General features: G+C 40.6%; 1 protein-coding gene across 3 annotated transcripts in view; it reads right to left on the reverse strand.

Annotated features, from left to right (window-relative positions):
* Positions 1–5,071: 5,071 nt before the first annotated feature.
* itpk1a (inositol-tetrakisphosphate 1-kinase a) overlaps positions 5,072–23,742 on the reverse strand; it is a 236,456-nt gene continuing 217,785 nt past the window's right edge. For all 3 annotated transcript variants that reach the window (XM_060829353.1, XM_060829354.1, XM_060829352.1), the window contains exons 10-11: positions 22,976–23,138; positions 5,072–9,026 (exon numbers count right to left, since the gene is read on the reverse strand). In XM_060829353.1, the coding sequence (XP_060685336.1) occupies positions 8,710–9,026; positions 22,976–23,138 (480 nt within the window). In that variant the 3' untranslated portion in view covers positions 5,072–8,709. The remainder of the gene's footprint in view (positions 9,027–22,975; positions 23,139–23,742) is intronic.

The following is a 23,742-nucleotide window of genomic DNA, read 5'->3' on the forward strand; positions in this document are numbered from 1 at the left end:
GTTCACTCCGCTTGGATCAGTGTAAGGACTCTGTAACGAAAGGGTGACTTGGTGATGGGATACTGACTTCTGCTGAGTTATTTTAGTGGGGGGTGGGAAGATTTAACATTAGTAAGAAAGCACTGATCTTTGGTTTGCTGCTAGGATATGGCATCCATTGCCCAGCCAGGCTTCGAACTCTGCAGGCATTCCATAAAGCTATCAGAACCAAGAGAGTGGTTTCAATTGGCTGTTCAATTGACTTAAGTCTATCTGCTGCTTGAGTGAGTATCCATCACTGCAAACGTCTCCCCACAGAACTTTCACTAGTGAAAAAGGCCCAGAGGCAGGAAGCCAATTTGCTAACACAGTGGGAATCAAGTGGGTTGGAGAGCAAAGTTCCTGACCAAATAAACCGTGCTCACTTTACCTTTTTTTAGCATCTTCAAACAAACTAATTAAAAACTTATTCTGCCCCCGACTTCAGTTGCAAAAAATGCATCGTTTTAGTGGTGATTATAAAAGTAAAATAATAAAAGTACTTAATTTTTAATTTAATGGCAATATCTCTGGACAAGAGGTTAGAACAATTTGCAACTCTGTATGAGGTGAACTCTTATTCAATAAAGATGTACAGGAGGTATATTTTAGATAATTTTCTAAGTCAATTTAGAAACAGACAGCACATTGACTGACTAACAGGCAAACAGGAGTACACGCACCCTAAATCAATAACAGAAAGACCATTTGAAATTTTGCTATTGTTTTCTTTTTACTATCTTGGTGAATGTACGGTCATGCACACAGTGGGGTGGGGGGGAAGGGGGGAAGGAATGGAGCATGGTGAGGTTCAAGGCACAAGTAAGGGAATTGGTCAAACCCAACTGATTGCGCTGCAAAGTGAGGCAGATCTTCAGTCAATAACAGGACATTAACTTCCTTCTGTCAGTTTTTCCAAGCTTTTCATTCACCTCAAACCATTTCAAAAGCCACTATTCATGAACATGAGTTATTAGCTCCAACAGATAGTAAGTTGCTAATAAGAGGTAGTGGAAATTGTTGACATGCATCAATGATCAATTACATATACAGTTCTACAATTTACACTAGATACTGTTCAGCAACAGGGAGCAAAATATACAAGTTGAATAAAATGTTAGGGAGTGTTTAAATCAGTGTTCATTATACTTAAACCACTTTAAATGGCAAAAACTTATGCAGATGCAACAACAGGTTCAGGGCATTGTATATAGTTTTTCTTTTGTAGGCCACAGTTCATAAGATGCACTAGTCACACATCTAATGGAAATTACTTTTCAGTATGTGAGAAACAGTATGAGAGATGACTGTGGTGAATGGAAGCTGAACATGATTTTTACTCTACACTCAATAACATTTCCAATGAATGATATGCAAAGGTCCTCTACTATCCTGAATGGACATCTCTAAACCTCAATCCAGATAGTGATATTCCAGTCTCTCCACTCTCTCCCTCCAAGATGTACAAGTAGAGATTAATGCTGAAGCTCGATAATCACACCAACTGTATTAAATTATCCAAGATTCACTTCACTCCAGACCCTTAACCTTTCAAAGTCTTTCAGCCAGTGTTAGATTTGAACCCAGACCCAAGTTAGAAGGACAGTGTTTGATTCATTTCGCTGTCCAACAATAGCAGAATCAAAATCTTTGAAACTATAAATTATTTGTTACCATCTCAATATCTTGAAATGGAACAAATCCAAGGATTTTAATTCACTTAGGTAATATGTTACAGCTAAATAAATCTCTATAAAACAAACTTTAATATTTGCCATAAAGCTTGGTTAAAAATGGAAGGCATTAAAATCTCATACCTATCCTTTAAGTAGATAACATTTTAGTGACCGTCCTTCAGTTCAACTTTTAAGCCAAAAGTACTGGAATGGATGAAGCCATATTGTTTTTGAGTTAAGTGTAGCTTATTTAAAAAGCTCCACATTTTAATCAGGAAATTGAAGAAAGGTGGGAATCTGCTCAATTCCTCAAACTGAACAAAAATTGACCATTTCAACTGTCATTCCACTGTCCTTATTGGGAAGAATTGCCAATCACAACATGCTATCCATACAGCAATGTCTTTAAGATAGGTCAACAATGTGGTCTCTGAGCTCAGGATATCTTGCTTACCTGAAAGCAAGAATTGGTACAGTAAAGAGAAATAGCATAAATAACTCCTCAATACAGCTAGAAGCAACTGTCTTCAGGCAGATCCTCAAACTTTTCTTTGAAGTTGACTATAATTTAATTTTAAACTAAATTGCCCACTGATCAAGTGTTTGAAAGCTGGATCTATTTTCCCCCCATAACCACCTCAAAAGAACATAGCACAGACTAAGAGTCAAACATGAATAATCCAACTTATCTTGCATAATCAATTGATGCTACTTACACAAAGGAATGGTCATTCCTGCCTCTTAGTGTCATAAAAGGATACTGTTCAGAGAAGACACTACTTTCAAGCCACAGTTCCTCAACTACCGGCCAGTCCAAAAATAGCTCTATTATAAATAAAAATAGCGAGCGTTGGAGCAAGTCTGGCAGCATCCAGGAGAGAGGATTTGAGTTATAAATAGACCCAAATTATAATCGGGCTTGAAATCTTAACTTGTTTTCTCTGTCTGCAGATGATGCCAGACCTACTGAGTTTCTCCAGCACTTTGCTTTTAATTGTAGATTTCTAGCATATGCAGGAATTTTGCTTTTAATTCAATTAAAAGCTGTCTTCCAAATTTATTTCCAGAAACTGGAAAAACTTCAACTAAATGGCAATTTACAGCTCATTTAGCCCTCTGTCCTCTGCGTTGTAACTTCCTAAAGTGCCATCTCATTGCTTAATAAGGACTTTATAAAAGATGAATACATGTTAATTTATTCAGCAACTTTGACAATACTATTTAATATATTTTAAGTGGCTTGACTCTTAGATTTGCCAAAACATCAGCCAAGATACAGTCTGAAAGTACTTCACCTGAAATAAGGTTTTTTTTTGAAAATAGTGAAATTCACTTATCAGCTGAAAACAATAATAAAGTTTCAATCCAGAAAATGAGAGCAAGAGGTTTACAGGGAGCAATTAGAATGTCAAATGTTGGGAAATATTATCAGGCCTGACTGCTATCTCCACATGCAAATGTTTTGTAGTCACTTTATCCAGACTCTTAAAAACAATGCAAACTCCTCTTTAGTGGAAAATCAGATTTTTTTAAAAATGTGCACACTGAACAGATCAACATGGAGGTCACAAAGTTTAATTCCCAGTATTCTAAGAGTTGAAACATCACAGGTACTCTAGTGGTTCAATAAATAAATGCGAATGGGATCTTTCTTGGGGTCTTTCAATACACACAAGTATTTAAGTGGATGTGTTTCTCAATGAGAAAATACTTAAAATTCAAGGCGTCGTCCCAATGAATTGGTGCGTGGAGACATTGCCATTTGTGCCACTGAGTTATGCAGACCAGTAGGGATTCAGGTGAGGGGTTGTACGTGAGCTGGGAATGGGCGAGTCCAATTGACTCGTGCTGTCTGGAAAGGAACCAGAAAAAAAAACCCAATAAAACCAGTGCTGACCAAATATTTCAACGGCTCACAGATTTTTAGGCCTAATAAATAGGGCGGCACAGCTGCCTCACAGCGCCAGGGACCCGGGTTCAATTCCCACCTTGGGCAACTGTCTGTGTGGAGTTTGCACATTCTCCCAGTGGCTGCGTGGGTTTCCTCCAGGTGCTCCGGTTTCCTCCCACAGTCCAAAGATGTGCAGGTTAGGTGTATTGGTCATGCTAAATTGCCCGTAGTGTTAGGTGCGTTAGTCAGGGGTGAATGTAGGGGAATGGGTCTGGGTGGGTTGCTTTTCGGAGTTTGTGAGGATTGTTGGGCCAAAAGGCCTGTTTCCACACTGTCAGGAATCTAATCTAAAATCTTTGATACAAGGCAAATTGTTAAATTATAGTGAGGAATTTATTTTCTTCCTTTCCTCAACCCATGACAGCAGCATTGTTGCTTTCAATGGCCCAACCAAAGCTCTCTCTTTACTATAATAGTGAGATTCACTAACCATTAATGGATCTAAGATGGGTTACTCTACGGAGGGTCAGTGTGGACTTGTTGGGCCGTAGGGCCTATTTCCACACTGAGGGATTCTAATTCTATTAGGACTTCAACAAGCCATACTCAAATATATTTTAGCTAATAAATTCATTCCAGCCTGGTTTCTTTTCAAACTTTCATAAAATAGAATACAGTAAATTCAGGTCTAAATCTCAGATCACATTTGAATCTTCAAATGTTAGTCGTCAAAGCTTTGCATAATTCAAATTAAAGATGTTACCTTTTGAAGCTCTGAGAATAAGAATAAGCTCAAAAGCATTTTGCTCCTTAATTTCCAACAGTCAAATGGTTACCTATGCTTTATGGAAGTATTCTATTGTACTGTTAATAATAGGCTCCAAGAACCCACTTTGGATCTTTTATTGTAAATAAAGAACATTTTGTGAGCTATATTAATTCAGCTACCAAATACACTAGAATAGAAGAAAAAATCTTTTTCAATTGGGCAAAGAGCAGCTCAGTCTTTCTTGTACTCTCCAAGGAACATTTTACCATTTGTGTAACTGGGGAAGGTCATAATGAGGACAGCAATCAAAACAAAAGAAGCATGTTCCAAACAGGGCAAATTCTTCACCCACTCCCCTCAATCCCCTTACAAATATGTTTAATATTGTATCATCGTTACCTTGTTTTAACTCAACTTTACACTGGAAGTAAAATTACATTAAAGCACTTCAGTCCTTGTTCATTTGACTCTACATGACTGACATTTTCTTGTTCATCCCAATATATTTGCGCACTAACATCAATTACATGTGTAAAACCCTTTGAGGCATCTCATCTTTGTCCCCATCCCATTTAAATGTACCCTCCTCTGTTCCACAGGTTATATCTGCCCATTACATACTACTGTTCTCATCAAAAGTGGTAATGTTCATAACTTTGAAAATGTACACAAATGTCTTAATAATGCAACATTTACAAAATAAAACACACCGTGAAGCAAGGTTTAAGATTCATATTACATACACATTTCCTCTTATTTTCAACTATACTGAGCTGAAACACAACACAATAGTCACAATAGAAAAATCCAATTCAGGGCTGGATTATTACAAAGGTCTGGTCCCTTGAAGCCAGTTTAAGAAATACAATAATTAAATGGTTAGTTTACATTGCAAAATTCAACTAATGTAGTTACTCTATGTAAATTGGTCTACTATTGGTCACTGAATCATTCCAAATGGTTTGTCAACATCCAGAACCAGAATTCTGTTTTTTCCAAAATCACTACATAAGGGGTAAAAATTGGAGGATCATTCACTTACATGAGACAGTTATGCTGTCTTTCATGCATTAAAATTAGCAGAATAAACAGCAAATTTATTTTTGGTTTTATGTAAGCAGCAATTGTTTAAAAAATAAAATGGATAAACTAATAAATACATTTTGGTGAAGCTGTGTAGACTGTGATTACTGGTGCCACAAAATATATATTACATAAAATACATATTATAGACTACACACTCCACTGGTCACTAGAGTGTACAACTTAAACAAATACTTTCCAACTATACAATATTACCAGAAAGCATTGGGTTCTATCATTATGACACCAGATGAACATACAATTTGTCTAACTCAGACCTAAGCATTACTAAGGTTCAGATGAACTGTGGTTTCAAAGTCAGGAACTTTTTGAACCAAAATGGCAGGATTCTTTATTTGATGGAAGGTGCCAAAAATGCCTACTTAAAACACAAAGGTGCAACCTATTCCAAAAGAACTTGGGACAATGTATGAGGCAAGAAGATGGTGCTACTGGAACAGTTAACACAAAACAAATGGAGTGTTGTAAGCAAGAGTATTTCCACAATAGTTTCGCTGAAATAATTGGTCACTGAAGTAGCAGTAATTTTGTTGTCAGCATTTACTTTGAGTCAAACTATGATAATATCATGAATTATTCAGTATTTTGTAAACAGGACAGTGGTCAAGGAAGGAATTTGAATTGAAGGATACGGTCTACTCAAAGCTCATCCACCATTGACAGTGTTGTTGGCTGAATTTTATCAAATGCTACTGAGAAATAACCCTTGCCCTCAAAAAGGGGCTAAATGAAACAGCAAATTAATTCTGTTCCCATATCAATTCTCTACAAAAGGGCAACAGCTCTGAAATTCACATCTGGAAGAAAAAGAACAAAATAACTATGTAAAAACAATATTCCTTGCTTAAAGTGAAGAGCATCAAATCCCAAGAGTTCCTCCCAGAATATTACTGAAAGAATCTACTTTAGCCTGAATTTTCCATTTTGTATTTATAGAGGTCAACTAACCCCTTTTGAAATATCCACAACATGAACTGCATCACTTTAAGATTGCAGGTAATGTAGCAACACTTGCAAGCAATAGTGAAGCTAATTAAATATGCCACCTTCTGGTAATATTGTTCATGGAATTGAACTTTGTGAATCTCAACTCAGACAATGAATAAAAAAACTCTTTTTTTTATTAAATTGCTAAATTCCCAATTACTTTCAGTAGTTGATATCAAAGAAGGAAGCAGTGCAACAAGGTCAAGCCAATATTTTAAGGCAGCAAGAAAATCACTCATTAATTTCACATCACTTCTCATGCAACGAGACAAGAGAGGAAATAAATCAACACATTAAGATGGCCATCTAATATCTAGTGCACTCGACTTGATTTGCTGTAAACATATTTAGGCCTGGTTTCCATGGCACTCCCAAAAGGAACATGTCACATTTAGAATCACCCCAATGGCTCCAGCCATAATATTTTCTTTTAAGAGTCCCAAGATGATTAGAGTGGTTCAGAGATGTAGATTGTTACAATACACTCAACAAAGCCCTCCTAAGCTAAATCATGTTAACTGGAGTGTTTATTAAAGCAATAGGTTAGCCTGATAGTGGTACAATTTTGAAAAATTCAAGTACACTGTCTTAAACTTTGATTTTAAGTTTTAATTACAACACAATCCATTGTGGCGCCTAAAATAGATTGCTCAACCAATGTCATCCAGATCTAAATATTTTAGATTTGAGTCAAAAAATATGGATTTTTGCTTTGTTTATAAAAAGGTAGTGAACACTTGGAATCACAAACTTAATCAAATAAAATGGCCATTTACCTTTGGTTTCTAGAGGCAAACTCCCCCTTTTATTCCTTTAAGATAGAAAGCACTTTAACACCTTAGACTAGATTACTTACAGTGTGGAAACAGGCCCTTCGGCTCAACAAGTCCACACTGACCTGCTGAAGTGCAACCCACCCTACATTTACCCCTTACCTAACACTACGGGCAATTGAGCATGGCCAATTCACCTGACCCGCACATCTTTGGACTGTGGGATGAAACCCACGCTGACACGGGGAGAATGTGCAAACTCCACACAGTAAGTCGCCTGAGGCGGGAATTGAACCCAGGTCTCTGGCGCTGTGAGGCAGCAGTGCTAACCACTGTGCCGCCGTGCCGCCCACTTACTTCTGATTGTTCCCATATTGTTCTAAGATCACCTAAACTGAGGGTTACTGAAACTGCAGGTCTCTGTTTAAATACTGAAACACTGATATCATAGGGAAAGAACTAATGCTGACTGGAGTCACTACCCACCATAGCATTTGTAAACTATCAATTTTGAAAATGTCACAAATTGCTCAATGCTGCTTTTCTAAGAAATAGAACAAGGGAAAAGTATCACTGTTTGAAACATTAAGCTGTAAGCATCACAATCTAATGGCTAACACTTTTGTTTAAACTATTTGCAGGTGCATTCACACAATTGATTTTAGATGAAGTGAAGATCACATTTGGAAGTGCATTATTATTCACAATTTAAATGAAAACAAATCGGATGACTGAAGAGGATGCCAGACCATCATATCACTGATCATGGAATCTACTTTGTGCATTTACATGCTTTTAACTGCCCTGGTTTAACCTGCCAATAGGTAGGCAAAATGGCACTTTACTGTACATCAATAACCCCTCAAACTAACATTTCAGTTTTATTTAAACTTTAAATAACAGAACATCCATTTACTGAACAATTCTCACCAAATAAAGCCAACAGCATGTCCTGATCTAAACTTCAGCCAGGTTCTCTCAAATTGGCAGATCTCACTAGTGTCTAATAATGTGTAAAATCCACAGAACTTTAATGTCTTGCAGTTTTTAAAATGAACCTAAAGATAACTTTCAAAACAGCTCAAACCATTTGGGTATTGTGTACTGGTTAAGGTGAACAGTCAAGAGGGAAGAAAAATAAATGCTTGAATATCTAGGACAAAAAGGAAGGATTCCTGATTAACTCAACTAGCCACTGGTGATCAATTCCTGTTGAGAGCATTAATAATAGCTCCTATGTAGTAAAAGTTCACCAAAGCAACTTTTGCTACGTTAATGTTTAAGGAAAATTAGATTGAGTTTATCATTTGACTTTACCAAAGGATCTGCAACCTGCTTCTCAAAACACCTTTGATACTGTGCTCCAGTCGATGGGTCAGTCTGTGAAATCATTCAAACAAAACACAAATTGTTTTATTGATTTGTTGAAAGTGGTTCAAGTTGATCCCCATTAAAGGTCTTTCCTTGGGCTTGGTCCAGTGTTCTCAGTGGTTATTGTGAAGATGCCTTAGTCGCCACGGGAGCGACACAGTTCTGAAAGTTGGGTGGCAAAGCAGAATTGCAACTTAGTCGTTGGTGCTGCAGCCTCTTGCTACTGCTTGGGTCATCTTCTACAAGCCATGCATCATTTGCTGCCATGGTCACATAGCCTGAGGCGGCAGAACAGGGCCGGTCCCCACAAATGCTCGTCACCTGTTCAGCCGCCTTTCCATTCTGGTTGAACTGAGGAGATTCTGGGTTTTGATCTTGCAGAACAACCTGAATGTGGTTTATCAGTTCAGTGAAGAACTCTGGAACGCCTTCATATCCTGCAACAAAATCAGATCACTCATTGGGTTTGGCATAAAAAGCACAGTTTTTGCATCAATGTGAAAACTTGTTACTTGCTAGCTGATTTAAGATCAGCTCTTGGGCTTTGTCAAATTCCAAAATGGTTTTGTTCCAACGATAGTTTGCATTGCTTTTCAAAATAGGTCTAAAGTGTTTGGGTGTCTCAAGCAGAGACAATAAATGGATGGTAAATGAGCAGGCTGCCCATTCTACACACTGAATAGACTGGACAGATCACCAGGTGTCCGGTAGAATTAGTGGCTAATCAGATACTTCCCATTTTCTGACACCACTGGAGTCAAATTTCTGAACTTCTAAGCTTGAAGGTGTGGAATGAGCAGCACAAATCAAGATTCAAACACTACTAGTTTCCAACTTTGCCATTGCTACCTTGAGGTGATGGGAGGTTATAGCACATAGGTTATAGCACGTAGGTTACACAATCTGTAAGATTCTAAACACAATTATCTCTGGATACCATAATTTATTCTCGGCATCTCATACAGACAGTGAGGTTCATCATTGCCCTCACTAAGATGAAATGCTGATTTCAGTCTTGCTATCTTAAAGTCAGCCAAAAGAGATTTTTCTCATGTGGAAATTACGGGTTAGGTTATTTTGATGCAGAATGAAACCTGACTCATCATATGGGGGGCATTTTGGAGAGACTGACAAATCAAACTATCTTTGCAGCTTTTAGAAAACAAATTGTATTGATTGGAATGAGGTCAACCAGGTTGACAGTACCATGTACTATGCACATGTAAATAAAGGGTGACTTGGTGATGGGATAACAGCCTTGGTGGAGTTATTTCAAAATAATTTCAATATAAAATAGTTAAGTCCTTGTTAACACTGCTTTAGAGACAGGGCCACTCTTTGGCCAATTGAAAAAGGTTTTCTTTTTCACAGGAATAGTCTAGGCTGTTCTTAAGGGGACCTGAATTTCTCCCTGTTCTCTTTGCCTTAGCTCACCACTTTGGAATTTTTTGTAAGGCAAAGCTAAAATGTCATTAACAAGACCTGCCATATTTACACATACAACAGCCAATAAGAGTTGGCAAATGATGAGTGCAGCACAATTTGGACCTTTGCCCATATTCCTTGGATTTCTCAAAACACTGTACTAAGAGCATTTAAGCAGAATCTAGGTTTTAATCACATTGAGCACAGATTTTAAAAGGTCTTGCTTTAATTAGACTTTGTAAAAAGACAAACCTAAATCACACAGCCTTTGGAAAGGTGCACTGAAATGTTTTAGTTAAAATACCAAAATTCAGCATGTCATATGTAAACATGAAAGAGTATATAATGCAATAATTTTAGAGTGAGAAAAGATATCCTATCAAAATTTCACATCTCAGATAAAGGAAAAACCATTGGACTGGTTAGGACTATATTCATTGAAGTTTAGAAGAATGAGGAGTGTGGTCTCTTAGAAACCTAAAAATTGCTAACAAGACAGGGTGAACACAGGAAGGATGTACCTGACGATCAGGGAGCCTAGAACTAGGGGGTCACAGTTTAGTGTTACAGTGAAGAAATTTCTTAACCTAGAGTGTGGCAAGTCTGTGAAATTCTCTGCCAAGGAAAACAGTTGAGGCCAAAGGTTTGAATGCTTTCAACTAGGAGTTAGCTATACAGTAGGTTCTGAAATAACTCAATAGTTCTGTTCTCATACAATCTCGCATTATACGAAAATCGCACAATAGCCACGCCATTTAATCTAATGTGTTAGAGCCAGTACAAGGAAGGAAAGATAGTGTTCTTCAAATAACGGTCTAAATTCTTCAATCGCGATAAAGCCAACTTGCATTGAAGAAACATAATGCTTTTGCAGAAACAACTGCAGTTCTTACGGATAAAGGGATCAAAGGGTATGGAAGAAAGCAGGAACAGGGTACAGAGTTGTATGATCAGCCATGATCATATTGAATTGTGCAGCAAGTTCAAAGGGCTGAAAGGCCTTGTCTTGTTCCTTTTTTCTATGACTTATTTCCCTCCTGAAAGGACATCATCAAACCGCATGGAATTCTATGACAATTGATGATCGTTTCATGGTCATCGTTACAAAGACCAGCTTTCAATTTTGGATTTTTTAAATTGACATTAAAATCCAGCAGCGTTAGTAGCAGGTTTTGAGTCTGTTAACGTTAGTAATCCAGAGGTTGAGGCTAATGTGCTGATATGCTCCCAGAGTTGATACACTCACACAGTTTTCATAAAAATGGACCCTCCACTCAATTTCACTACATTTTAACCTCCCGTCAGCATTAGTGTAGAAATAGAAAAACTACACCACAAAGTGCCTTCAGCCTATTCTGCTAAAGGTGGCTTAGACTGTTCCCTCGTGTTTTAGTTAAGCACTATAGAAAGGTTACAAACTTATTTATCTGCAAACTTGCTTTCAGCTGACCAGTTGGAGTTTTCTTTGAGTGATTTATGGCATGACCACTTCCATCTAGAAGGACAAAGGCAGCAGATGCATGGAAACACCACCACCTACAAGTTCCCCTCCAAGTTACTCACAATGTATACTGCCACTGGGTCAAAATCCTGGAATTCCCTCCCTTATGGCATTGTGGGTCAACCCACAGCAGACAGGCTGCAGCAATTCAAGGTGGCAACTCACCACCACCTTCTCAAAGGCAACAAGGGACCAGCAATACATGCTGGCCCGGCCAGCAACACCCATATCCCACAAATGAATAAAGAATAAAAAGAAAATTATCTGCACCCTCTTAATAGAATCTTGCTGTGTTGTATAGGTCTTGTGTATGTATGAATCTAGTGTTTCTTCATGGTATAACAACAGTTCCTTTGACCACTAAAACTGGAAAAAAATATTGCAAATGCTTGAAATCTGAAATAAAGACACAAAGTGCAGGAGATACTCAGCAATTCTGTCAGCATCTGTGAAAAGAGAAACAGGGTTTATGTTTTGGGGTTGAATCCGACTCTTTCTCACAACCTTGACCAAGCAGATTAGCTGCCGAGTGTTTTACAATTATTGTATAAGATTTCAAAAATTAATGTTAGTCAATAATACCCAAACGTGTCCTCAACATTTAGCTTTGCTCCTTGCTTTCACCAGGGTTTGTAATCATAGGCTGTATTTATAATTATGACTTGACAATCTGAATATGGAGTTTCAGAAGGGCAACACGGTGGCACAGTGGTTAGCACTGCTGCCTCACAGTGCCAGAGACCTGGGTTCAATTCCCGCCTCAGGCAACTGTCTGTGTGGAGTTTGCACATTCTCCCCATGTCAGCATGGGTTTCCTCCCACAGTCCAAAAATGTGCAGGTTAGGTGAATTGGCCATGCTAAATTGCCCATAGTGTTAGGTGAAGGGGTAAATGTAGGGGAATGGGTCTGGGTGGATTGTTCTTCGGAGGCTCGGTGTGGACTTGTTGGGCCAAAGGGCCTGTTTCCACACTATAGGGAATCTAATCTAAGCAGTAGAGGCTCGTCAGGGCATTGAGGCTATACCAGCAACGTCAAAGGACCAATGCTGTTCATCCTACTCCTGTTCTTTTCCCATAGCCATGGAACATTTTATCCTTCATGCATTTACCAAATTCCCTTTTGAAGGCTACCATAGAATATATTTCTAGCACCCTATAAGCCAGACCTTAACCAATAATTGCATAAAAGGTATTTTCTCATTTTATCAAAAGAACCAGAGACAGAGGCAATCTCCTTGAGACAACATAACATCTGCAAAGGGTGTGTGTTAAAAGCAGACGAATAAAAGCAGGGAGAACATTTGGCACAGTGACAAATGGAAATTCCAGTTTTATACAAGGTCACCTGTGCATGGTAGGATTGCTGCTCTTCCAAAGGTTCGGATGTGGAATGATACACAAGAGTGGGACCGATTCATCTGGTGCAGAAAGTAAATACCACAGAAAACCAACCACTAAAGCTGTGTTTATGCATTGCAGTAATGTCACGTTTCCAAAGAACATCTGTGACAGGATGACTAAACCTCAAAAAGAAAGTCACTTGCATGAAAAATAACATCTATTGAAAGTCAGACCAATTTAGCTAACATCTTATTTTCTTGAGAGAAAACTGCAAAATGACACGTCTATTCATCCGCTGTAATAATGGATGCAGTGAATATCAAACCTTTGATGCACAAGTGAGGAGTGTACTTCATTATTCAAGACAGGAATTTTTAAAAAATATTTTCATGATGGCATTACTGGCTGGATCAGCATGTATTGCCCTTTCCTAGTTTCCTTCGAGAAGGTGGTGGTGAGCTGCTTCAGGAACCACTGCAGTCCATTTGGTGCAAGTATGTCCACAATAACTTCCGGGAGGGAGTTCGGGCATTTTAACCCAACAACACTGAAGGAACAGGAATGAGTTTCTAAGTCAGGATAGTGAGTGGCTTGGAGGGGAACTTGCAGAGAGCTGACAAACAGCAATCTGAATTAGTACAGGTAGAAGATCCTTTATCGGAACACCCAAAAACCAAAAAGCTTCGAAAACCAAAAAGAGGTTTTTTTGAGAGTTTTTTTTCTCACTAACAAGGCTGTTTGGCGAGCAAACAGTTAACTCACGTCAACACCCACTCGATGTGTGTCATTCAGATGCGATGTAGGAGTGAGAGACCAAGCACTCTCAGGCATGGGGTTTCCCTGTGAATGCCAAACAATGCCTGTCACTCAGTTGTGACATGGAGGGCATGGCCAAACACGTTCTTACTTAGGAGTCTGCTCCTCCAGTAAGATTTTTTAAAATTTCACCATTAAACTGTCACTATTCTGAATATGAAAGAAGCAAAACTATCATGGTCATTCTAACATTTGAGAGACTCAACAAACAATCAAGGTATTTTTCAGTGTATAATTTCAATTCCATCACACTGTAAACTTTTGCTATAAATTGTCTCTTATGGCAGAATGGCTCAGTGGTTAGCACATCTGCCTCACAGCACCAGGGACCCAAGTTAGATTCCAGCCTCAGGTGGCTGTCTGTGTGGAGTTTGCACAATCTCCCAGTGTCTGCCTGGGTTTCCTCTGGGTGCTCTGATTTCCTCCCACAATCCAAAGAAGTGCAGGTTGGGTTATTTGGCCATGCTAGGCTACTGCATGGGAGGCTACTGCGACAAATACAGAGATATGGCATTGAGGGTGAGTTGGAGATTTGGATTGGGAATTGGCTGGCTGGAAGAAGACAGAGTAGTAGTTGATGGTAAAGGTTCATCTTGGAGTGCAGTTACCAGCGGTGTTCCGCAAGGATCTGTTTTGGGACCATTGCTGTTTGTCATTTTTATAAATGACCTGGAGGAGGGGTTAGAAGGTTGGCTGAACAAGTTTGTGGATGATATGAAAGTCGGTGGAGTTGTTGACAGTGAGGAAGGATGTGGCAGGTTACAGCTGGATATAGATAAGCTGCAGAGCTGGGCAGAAAGGTGGCAAATGGAGTTCAATGTAGCTAAGTGTGAAGTGATTCACTTTGGTAAGAGTAACAAGAAGATGGGGTACTGGGCTAATGGTCAGATACTTGGCAGTGTGGACGAGCAGAGGGATCTTGGTGTCCATGTACACAGATCTCTGAAAGGTGCCACCCAGGTAAATAGTGCTGCGAAGAAGGCATATGGCGTACTGGCTTTTATTGGTAGAGGAATTGAGTTCGGGAGTCCTGAGGTCATGTTGCAGTTGTATAAGACTGTGGTGTGGCCACATCTGGAGTATTGTGTGCAGTTTTAGTTGCCATACTGTAGGAAGGATGTGGAGGCACTGGAACGGGTGCAGAGGAGGTTTACCAGGATGTTGCCTGGTATGGTAGGATGATCGTATGAGGAAAGGCTGAGGCACTTGGGGCTGTTTTCATTGGAGAAAAGAAGGTTTAGGGATGACTTGATAAAGGTGTACAAGATGATTAGGGGTTTAAATAGGGTTGACCATGAGAACCTTTTTCCACGTATGGAGTCAGCTATTACGAGGGGGCATAGCTTTAAATTAAGGGGTGGTAGGTATAAGACAAATGTTAGGGGTAGATTCTTTACTCAGCGAGTCGAGTGTTCATGGAATGCCCTGCCAGTAGCAGTGGTGGACTCTCCCTCTTTATGGGCATTTAAGCGGGCATTGGATAGACATATGGAGGATAGTGGGCTTGGATCAGCGCAACATCGAGGGCCAAAGGGCCTGTACTGCACTGTATTTTTCTATGTTCTATGTAAATTGCTCATGGTGTTCAGGGATGTGTAGGTTAGATACAGTAGTCAGGGGTAAAATGTAGACTTGTAGGATTGGGGAATGGGTCTGGGTGGGTTACTGAGGGTGGGTGTAGACCTGTTGGCTGAAGGGCCGGTTTCTACGATTCTATGATTCTAAAAGGAAAGGAGAACATGTCCAGTGTGAGGGAAAGCAGTGCTCTAACTACAGACAAGTATTTAGCTAGTAAGCAGCAAAGCAAGCCTACAAGGACAGTAGCCAATAATTCTGACAAATGACATTATACCATACAAGTTGCTATTGTCAAGTGTAATGGTGGTAACTGGTTTGTGACAGCTAGACTGACGACTGTAAAAGGGCACATGAAGTATCAGGTAGACACCAGTGCTTTTGCTGACCCTGAGCATTGCTGACCCTGAGAAAAAAGTTATTCAAAATGTTGAAAACCAAATGTGAAAAAAACTGCATGTACAGTTGAGGCCAAATGACGGAATGATACTCACCTCAACACGTGAAACAAAGCCGGAAGCTCAATGAACAAGAATAGAAGTGAAGATCTGGAGTTCCAGATTATACACGAAGGAAAATCCACTCATCTGAACTGAAGCAAGTCTAAAGCTTGATCTGATAAACCTTAGATGTTGCAGAAAGGATATGCAACATTCCCCAGGCCATTAAGTCAGTGACCTCTGAACAGATCCTAAAAGATTACCAAGGCTGACAGGTCTTGGATGTCTTGCTAGTGAATATCATCTTGAAATAGAGGGGACTCATTCATCATCTTCAGGGGAGAATTTCAGCTAAAACAGCTGGAAAGGAAGGGAGGAATTGAGAAAGGGACAGCCCCTGCTGACTGAGGGAGCAGATGGGAGCAGTGAAAACACCTGGAAAACAGACCATGCATAGATCCAAAGGATTTTGATAAAGTTTGGTAAAAATCTTACTGCTCCATTCCATCTAATGAACAAATGTTGTCATAACTCGCCACTGCAAAGTTACTTACTCCTTTCAGTGTGAAGAATGGGAACTGGCAAGGGAAGCTGGGTGAATGCACAATATTTAGGTTGCAGTTCAGGCTGCTCAGCATTTCCACCACTGCTGAACAGTATCGATGAAGACATCATGTGATATCTAGTGATCCTCCAGAAGTGGGAGCTACTATGGATGATCTACTATTCTATGGATGTGAAGACACAATAGAAGCTACCTGAGACGATGGTAAGAGTCCAGTGTGACTCAGAGAAAGCTCACCAGATGAATCTGAAGCCGAACAACAAAAACACAGGTGTGTCAGTACATGGAGCATCTTGTTCAAATCAAACAAACGACACAAGATGAAGGTAAACTTCCATAATTACACCGGCACCATTCCCCACCTCTCCCTCCGCTACATTGATGACTGCATTGGCGCCACCTTGTGCTCCCGTGAGGAGGTTGAGCAATTCATCAACTTCACCAACACATTCCACCCTGACCTTAAATTTACCTGGACCATCTTTGACACCTCCCTTCCCTTCCTGGACCTCTCCATCTCCAATAATGACGACCGACTTGACACTGACATTTTTTACAAACCCACCGACTCCCACAGCTACCTGGATTACACCTCTTCCCACCCTACCTCTTGCAAAAATGCCATCCCGTATTCCAAATTCCTCCGCCTCCGCCGTATCTGCTACCAGGAGGACCAGTTCCACCATAGAACACACCAGATGGCCACCTTCTTTAGAGACCGCAATTTCCCTTCCCACGTGGTTAAAGATGCCCTCCAAAGCATCTCGTCCACATCCCGCACCTCCGCCCCTCAGACCCCGCCCCTCCAACCATAACAAGGACAGAACGCCCTGGTGCTCACCTTTCACCCTACCAACCTTCACATAAACCAAATTATCCGCCGACATTTCCGCCACCTCCAAAAAGACCCCACCACCAGGGATATATTTCCTTCCCCACCCCTATCCACCTTCCGCAAAGACCGTTCCCTCCGTGACTACCTAGTCAGGTCTACACCCCCTTACAACCCACCCTCCCATCCTGGCACTTTCCCCTGCCACTGCAGGAACTGTAAAACCTGTGCCCACACCTCCTCCCTCACCTCTATCCAAGGCCCTGAAGGAGCCTTCCACAACCATCAACGTTTTACCTGCACATCCACTAATATCATTTATTGTATCCGTTGCTCCCAATGCAGTCTCCTCTACACTGGGGAGACTGGGCGCCTCCTAGCAGAGCGCTTTAGGGAACATCTCCGGGACACCCGCACCAATCAGCCACACCACCCCGTGGCCCAATATTTCAACTCCCCCTCCTATTCTGCCGAGGACATGGAGGTCCTGGGCCTCCTTCAACGCCGCTCTCTCACCACCAGACACCTGGAGGAAGAACGCCTCATCTTCCGCCTCGGAACACTTCAACCCCAGGGCATGAATGTGGACTTCAACAGTTTCCTCATTTCCCCTTCCCCCACCTCACCCTAGTTCCAAACTTCCAGCTCAGCACTGTCCCCATGACTTGTCCGACCTGCCTATCTTCTTTTCCACCTGTCCACTTTACCCTCCCCCCCCGACCCATTGCCTTCATCCCCTCCCCCACTCATCTATTGTACTCTATGCTACTTTCTCCCCATCCCCATCCTCCTCTAGTTTACCTCTCCATGCTTCATGCTCACTCCCTTTATTCCTGATGAAGGGCTTTTGCCCGAAACGTCGATTTCACTGCACTTTGGATGCTGCCTGAACTGCAGTGCTCTTCCAGCACCACTAATCCAGACACAAGATGAAGGCTTAGTGGTATTATCACAAGACTATTAGTCCGAAGATCTAGTTAATGTTCTGGGGACCTGGGTTCCAATGCCCCCATGATAGAGTTAACTTTAACAAACCTTAAAATCATTGCCAATTGTCAGGAAAAAACACATCATTCACTAATGCATGGGAAATTGTGTCTCACTAATTTGATTGAGTTTTTTTGAAGTAACCAACTAAAATTGATGTGATCTGTATGGACTTCAGTAAGGCATTTGACAAGGTTCTTCATGGGAGACTGGTTAGCAAGTTTAGATCTCACAGAATATAGGAAATACTAGCCATTTGGATACAGAACTGGCTCGAAGGAAGAAGACAGAGGGTGGTGGGGGGAGGGTTGCTTTTCTGACTATAGGTGTGTGATCAGTGGTGTATTGCAAGGATCAATGCTGGGGCCATTGCATTTTGTCACTTGCCTAAATGATTTGGATGTGAACATAGGAGTTATGGCTAGTAAGTTTGCAGATGACACCAAAATTGCAGGTGTACAGGACAGTGAAAGAAGTTACTTCAAGGTACAATGGGACATTGATCAGATGGACCAATGGGCCAAGGAGTGGTAGATGGACTTTAATTTAGATAAATGTGAGGTGCTGCATTTTAGAAAGGCAAATCAGAGCCGGACTTATACCGTTAACAGGAAATGCTGCTGAGCAAAGAGACCGTGGAGTGCAGGTTCATTATTCCTTGAAGGTGGAATCACAGACAGTGAAGGTGGCATTTGGTATGCTTGCATTTATTGGTCAGTGCATAGAGAATAGGAGTTGGGAGGTCATGTTGTGGCTGTACAGAACATTGGTTAGGCCACTTTTGGAATATTGTGTGCAATTCTAATCTCCCTGCTATAGGAAGAATGTTCTGAAACTTGAAAGGATTCAGAAAAAATTTACAAGGATGCTGCAAGGATTGGAGCATCTGAGCTACAGGGAGAGGCTGAATAGGCTGCAGTTATTTTCCAAGGAGCATCCGAGGCAGAGGCATGACTTCATAGAGGTTTATAAAATCATGCGGGACATGGATATGGTGAATAGGCAAAGTCTTTTCCCCGAGGGTGGGGGGAGGAAAGAGTCCAAAACTAGTGGGCAGAGATCATCTGGTCACCACCAAATACTGCTGACGACTTGGAGTTAGACCAGATGACTTCAAAGACTACTAGTTGTGATTGTAGAAAATCTAAAAGCACAGTTCAGCCATTTTGGCATTCAAGATACTGTGATGCAAAATGATATTACTTGGGAATGAAGCATTCAGCCAACTCATGAAAGATTCGGCACCACACGTCATCTCCACCCTTATTGCCCGTCAAACTGAAATGCTGAAGAAGCTACAAAAATTGCCAAGGGTATCATAAAAAATTGAGCAGATCAGCAAAGGCCTGCACAACCCTTGAATGGAGAAATGAACCTACAGATGGAAGATATAGAATGCAGGGAAATAGATGGTGACATCTTGCAAAATGTCCAGTGCTGGGTGTCTTGAAATGCATAAAGATGGATAAATCCCCAGGACCTGATCAGGTGTACTCGAGAAATCTGTGGGAAGCTAGAGAAGTGATTGCTGGGCCTCTCGCTGAGTTATTTGTATCATCGATAGTGACAGGTGAGATGCCGGAAGACTGGATTTTGACTGATATGGTGCCACTGTTTACAAAGGGTGATGAGGAAGGGTTTGGAGGGATATGGGCCAGGTGCTGGCAGGTAGGACTAGATTGGGTTGGGATATCTGGTCGGCATGGACAGGTTGGACTGAAGGATCTGTTTCCGTGCTGTACATCTCTATGATTCTATGGTATTGAAAGTAGTCCAGAAGTCATGCTACACTCAAATTACTTTACTTTTCCAATAGCAGAAAACAATCGCAGCCAAAAGTAATAACAGGAGTCAGTTACAAAATCAAAGTGAAATGACAAAGCCAAATTTCACTTCAATAAAACCCTCAGTTTGTTGTCAGAGCTGAACACTGGGGAGCCAATCAGAATGCAAACATTCAACGTTCTCAACAAGAATCAGGCCAAGATTAGAGTGGTGCTGGAAAAGCACAGCAGGTCAGGCAGCATCTGAGGAGCAGAAAAATCAATATTTTGGGCAAAAGCCCTTCATCAGGATTCCCTATATTCCTGCAACGTCTATGTCCCTGCTTCTCAGATGCTACCTGACCTGCTGTGCTTTTCCAGCACCACTCTAATCTTGACTCTGATCTCCAGCATCTGCAGTCCTCACTTTCACCAAGAATCAGGGCAGGCCAGTTGACAGAATATTAATGTCTCGATATATTGTCGCAACTACAGACAGCTACATACAACACCATGGATTTTCTCATCCTGAAATTAATTAGCGATAAGGTAAGAAGGGTTTGAGTACCTCACCAAGGCCAATTCAGCCCAATTATTTTTTCTCTTGCTGCCTCCAGGGAGTAAAAAATTGCACCCTAACTATCCGAAGCATGTACAGAGACTAATGGAAGTGAAATGGATTAGCATTTCTGGCCTAACGACGTTAATTAATGTTAATTTTCATTATTGACCATGTATATTGGGTATCTTGGCGAATGTGTGCATCTACTGTTTTTTCAAAAAGGAGATGACTGTGGAAGTTCCTGGCTGGCTTGTCTTTGTCATGTGACCTCTACTACCACCAAGCGCCTGTGTGCGCTGTCTGTGACAGTCATCAAAAGATACATCACTTGAAATGCTGATTGTAAAGGACCAATGTACTCCTTGAATCCCAAATCTCCCAGGGAATTACAGAGGATCCCTGATTATCCGGCATTCAATTATCCAAATGTTGGATTATCTGGCAAGGTCCCAATGCTCGGTTAAACTATGTTATCCTAGCATTCGATTATCCAGAATTTGATTAACTAAACGAAATAATCCCCACAAATGCCCTTCGGATAATCGAGGTTCCTCTATACACTTAATTTAACGGCTCAATCCTAACTCATTTATAAAAAGGAGATTTCTGTATTCTCTTGCTACTGTGTCTCCATTGCGTCAATAAAGGACAGTCAAACTAATAACTATATTCATTGGAATTAATTTATTCAAACGCTCTACTCAGCCAGTGCTTTGAAGTCTCATGAAAAATTCACCTGAATTTGAAATTGACTGGCATAACAAAGACAGCAGTAGCTTGTACCAGTGTCGCATTGCAAGCATGCATTTGTTCAACATTATTCTAAAGATAGACTGAGAGAAGAAGATTGCAAACAAGAGAGAGACCTCTGGATGAGTGACCAAAAGCTTGGTTGATGGGAGGGTCTTAATGAAGGAGAAAAAGGCAAGGGTCTGCACAGTAGGCAAGAGAGAGAATTTAAGTCAGCTGAAGGAATGACTGCCATTATTGTGGTGGAGGTGGTAGAGGAAGAGGAGGGATGTGAAGACAATGGATTCTGGATTAGTGGTGCTGGAAGAACACAGCAGTTCAGGCAGTATCCAAGGAGCAGCGAAATCGACGTTTCGGGCAAAAGCCCTTCATCAGGAATAAAAGTTTTATTCCTGATGAAGGACTTTTGCCCGAAACGTCAATTTCGCTTCTCCTTGGATGCTGCCTGAACTGCTATGCTCTTCCAACACCACTAATCCACAATCTGGTTTCCAGCATCTGCAGTCATTGTTTTTACCTCGTGAAGACAATGGAGTCAGAGCAACTTATGGAAAAACACAGGGCTGGAGAAGATTGTTGAGATAAAACTTGGGCAAAATCTGATGAGAATTTAAAAATGAAAACAAGAATATGAAACACATCAGTCATTACCCAGTTTCAGAAGTCTAATTAAATGATTTCAGGGTACTTGCTCCTGTAGTCAAATGAGAAGCAGACTTACAAGGTGAATTGGATTCAACCGAACGATTGCAAAATTCTAAAATCAAGGGGGAGAACGTGGACACTGGGATCACCGAGTTCTTCTTTGTGCTTGCTGTATGTTTTAAACCCCCTACTAATTCAGACTATTGCAACTGGCATGGTTTCAATTACATGAAGAATTGAAAGTGAATTTGAAGCCACAAAACATTGTTGCCAGCCTCTTGCCCACGTCCTCCTTTGGTTTGAGCTTGAATTCTAAGATTTTTTTTCAAATTGCCAATGATGTGTCCCTTTTAAATGGAGAAAAAGGTGACTTATTTTAAAAGAGCAACCATCAAACACAATATAATTACAGCATAAGCACACACAAGTTCCTTTACTTTTATTATGAGCAGAGATCTAATCCTCATAAGTAGAACATAGGCAGGGTGACCTTTTTTAAATAATAAGCATCTTTTTCCAATCCTGGTTTATGAAGACTCTCCATTTTAATTAAACAGAAGCCAATGTCACCAACAAATCTGAAATCCTCAAAGGCTCCCTTCAGTGCAAACTGTTTAATTACCCCAATGGTCAGCCATGAAGATCCATGGCAGTGTTTAAATTCACCACAAGCCTCCTCCAAACTTCAAATTTACCTAGTCACATCAAGGTAGCCTTCATTTAAAAAACTTCCACACAAAATAGTCGCATGTGGAAAATTTCCCCTTCACAGGGTAGGTGATGGCCTAATGGTATTATCACTGGACTGTTAACCCAGAGACCCAAGGGTCAAATCCCACCACGATAGATGGTGGAATTTGAATTCAATGAATATCTGGAATTAGAAATCTAACGATGACCACGAATCCATTGTCAACTGTCGGAAAAACCCATCTGGCTCACTAATGTCCTTTAGGGAAGGAAACTATCATCCTTACCCTGTTAGTCCTACATGCAACTTCAGACCCAGTGCAGTTTGGTTGACCCATAACTACCCTCTGAACAATTAGGGATGAGCAATAACTGCTAGCCTAGTGAATCCAGTGAATGAATAGAGGAAAACAAAATCACTGGCCTCACAAATACACTGTACGTAGCATCAAATAGAAAGGTGTCCCTTTGACAGAGAGAACGGAGCTGTTTACCTGGGAATGCATTAATATCGATAACAGCATGTTGGCCAGTTTGGTTATTGATTATTACATCAATGCCAAACAAGGATATGCCAAGTGCTTCACGCAGCGTCCTGGATATTTTTCGGATGACCTCATCACTTGGTGGCCTGAAGACGCCTTCCACTACATCGAGCTGAAAAGAACACAAACTGAATGTCACCAGAGCAGACTTAAAGGGCTCGTAGATAGCTCACAGAGAACAAGATCCTGACACAGTTCCACTTTACTAACTAAAGTCGTATATATCACACCTTTTCATAACAGAAAATGCCTGAAACAACAATCACTTAAGTAAACAACAATTTTTATCATGCTAATTGTAAGACAGCAAGCAGTTGAATTAGCAAAGCTGAAGACAGCAGCTCTATTAAAACAAAACAGTACAAAAAAACTATGAAATACCTGTACAGATTTTGGTAGTGTCATGAATTTGTACAAACTCAGTGACAAAGGTCACCTTTGGTCAAGTGATTTGCAATTGACAACTTAGAAGAAAGGAGTTGCTATGTTAAAATCCTGGATCCCTTCCAGCAGCACTCTGCGATTAACTTCACAACACAGACAGTAGCAGTTCATAGTGGCTTATCATCACTTTTGCAAAAGCAATTAGGAATGGCCAATAATTGCTAACCATGCCAGCAGCCCTCACATTCCATAATGAATATTTAAAAAAAAGTTACTGAATAGATTCTAAGGGATTAGACAAAGCTTCAAGTTTTGAAAGTAGTTGGCAACTT

This window comes from Hemiscyllium ocellatum, chromosome 8 (assembly GCF_020745735.1).
Source record: "Hemiscyllium ocellatum isolate sHemOce1 chromosome 8, sHemOce1.pat.X.cur, whole genome shotgun sequence".
NCBI classification, from domain to species: domain Eukaryota; kingdom Metazoa; phylum Chordata; class Chondrichthyes; order Orectolobiformes; family Hemiscylliidae; genus Hemiscyllium; species Hemiscyllium ocellatum.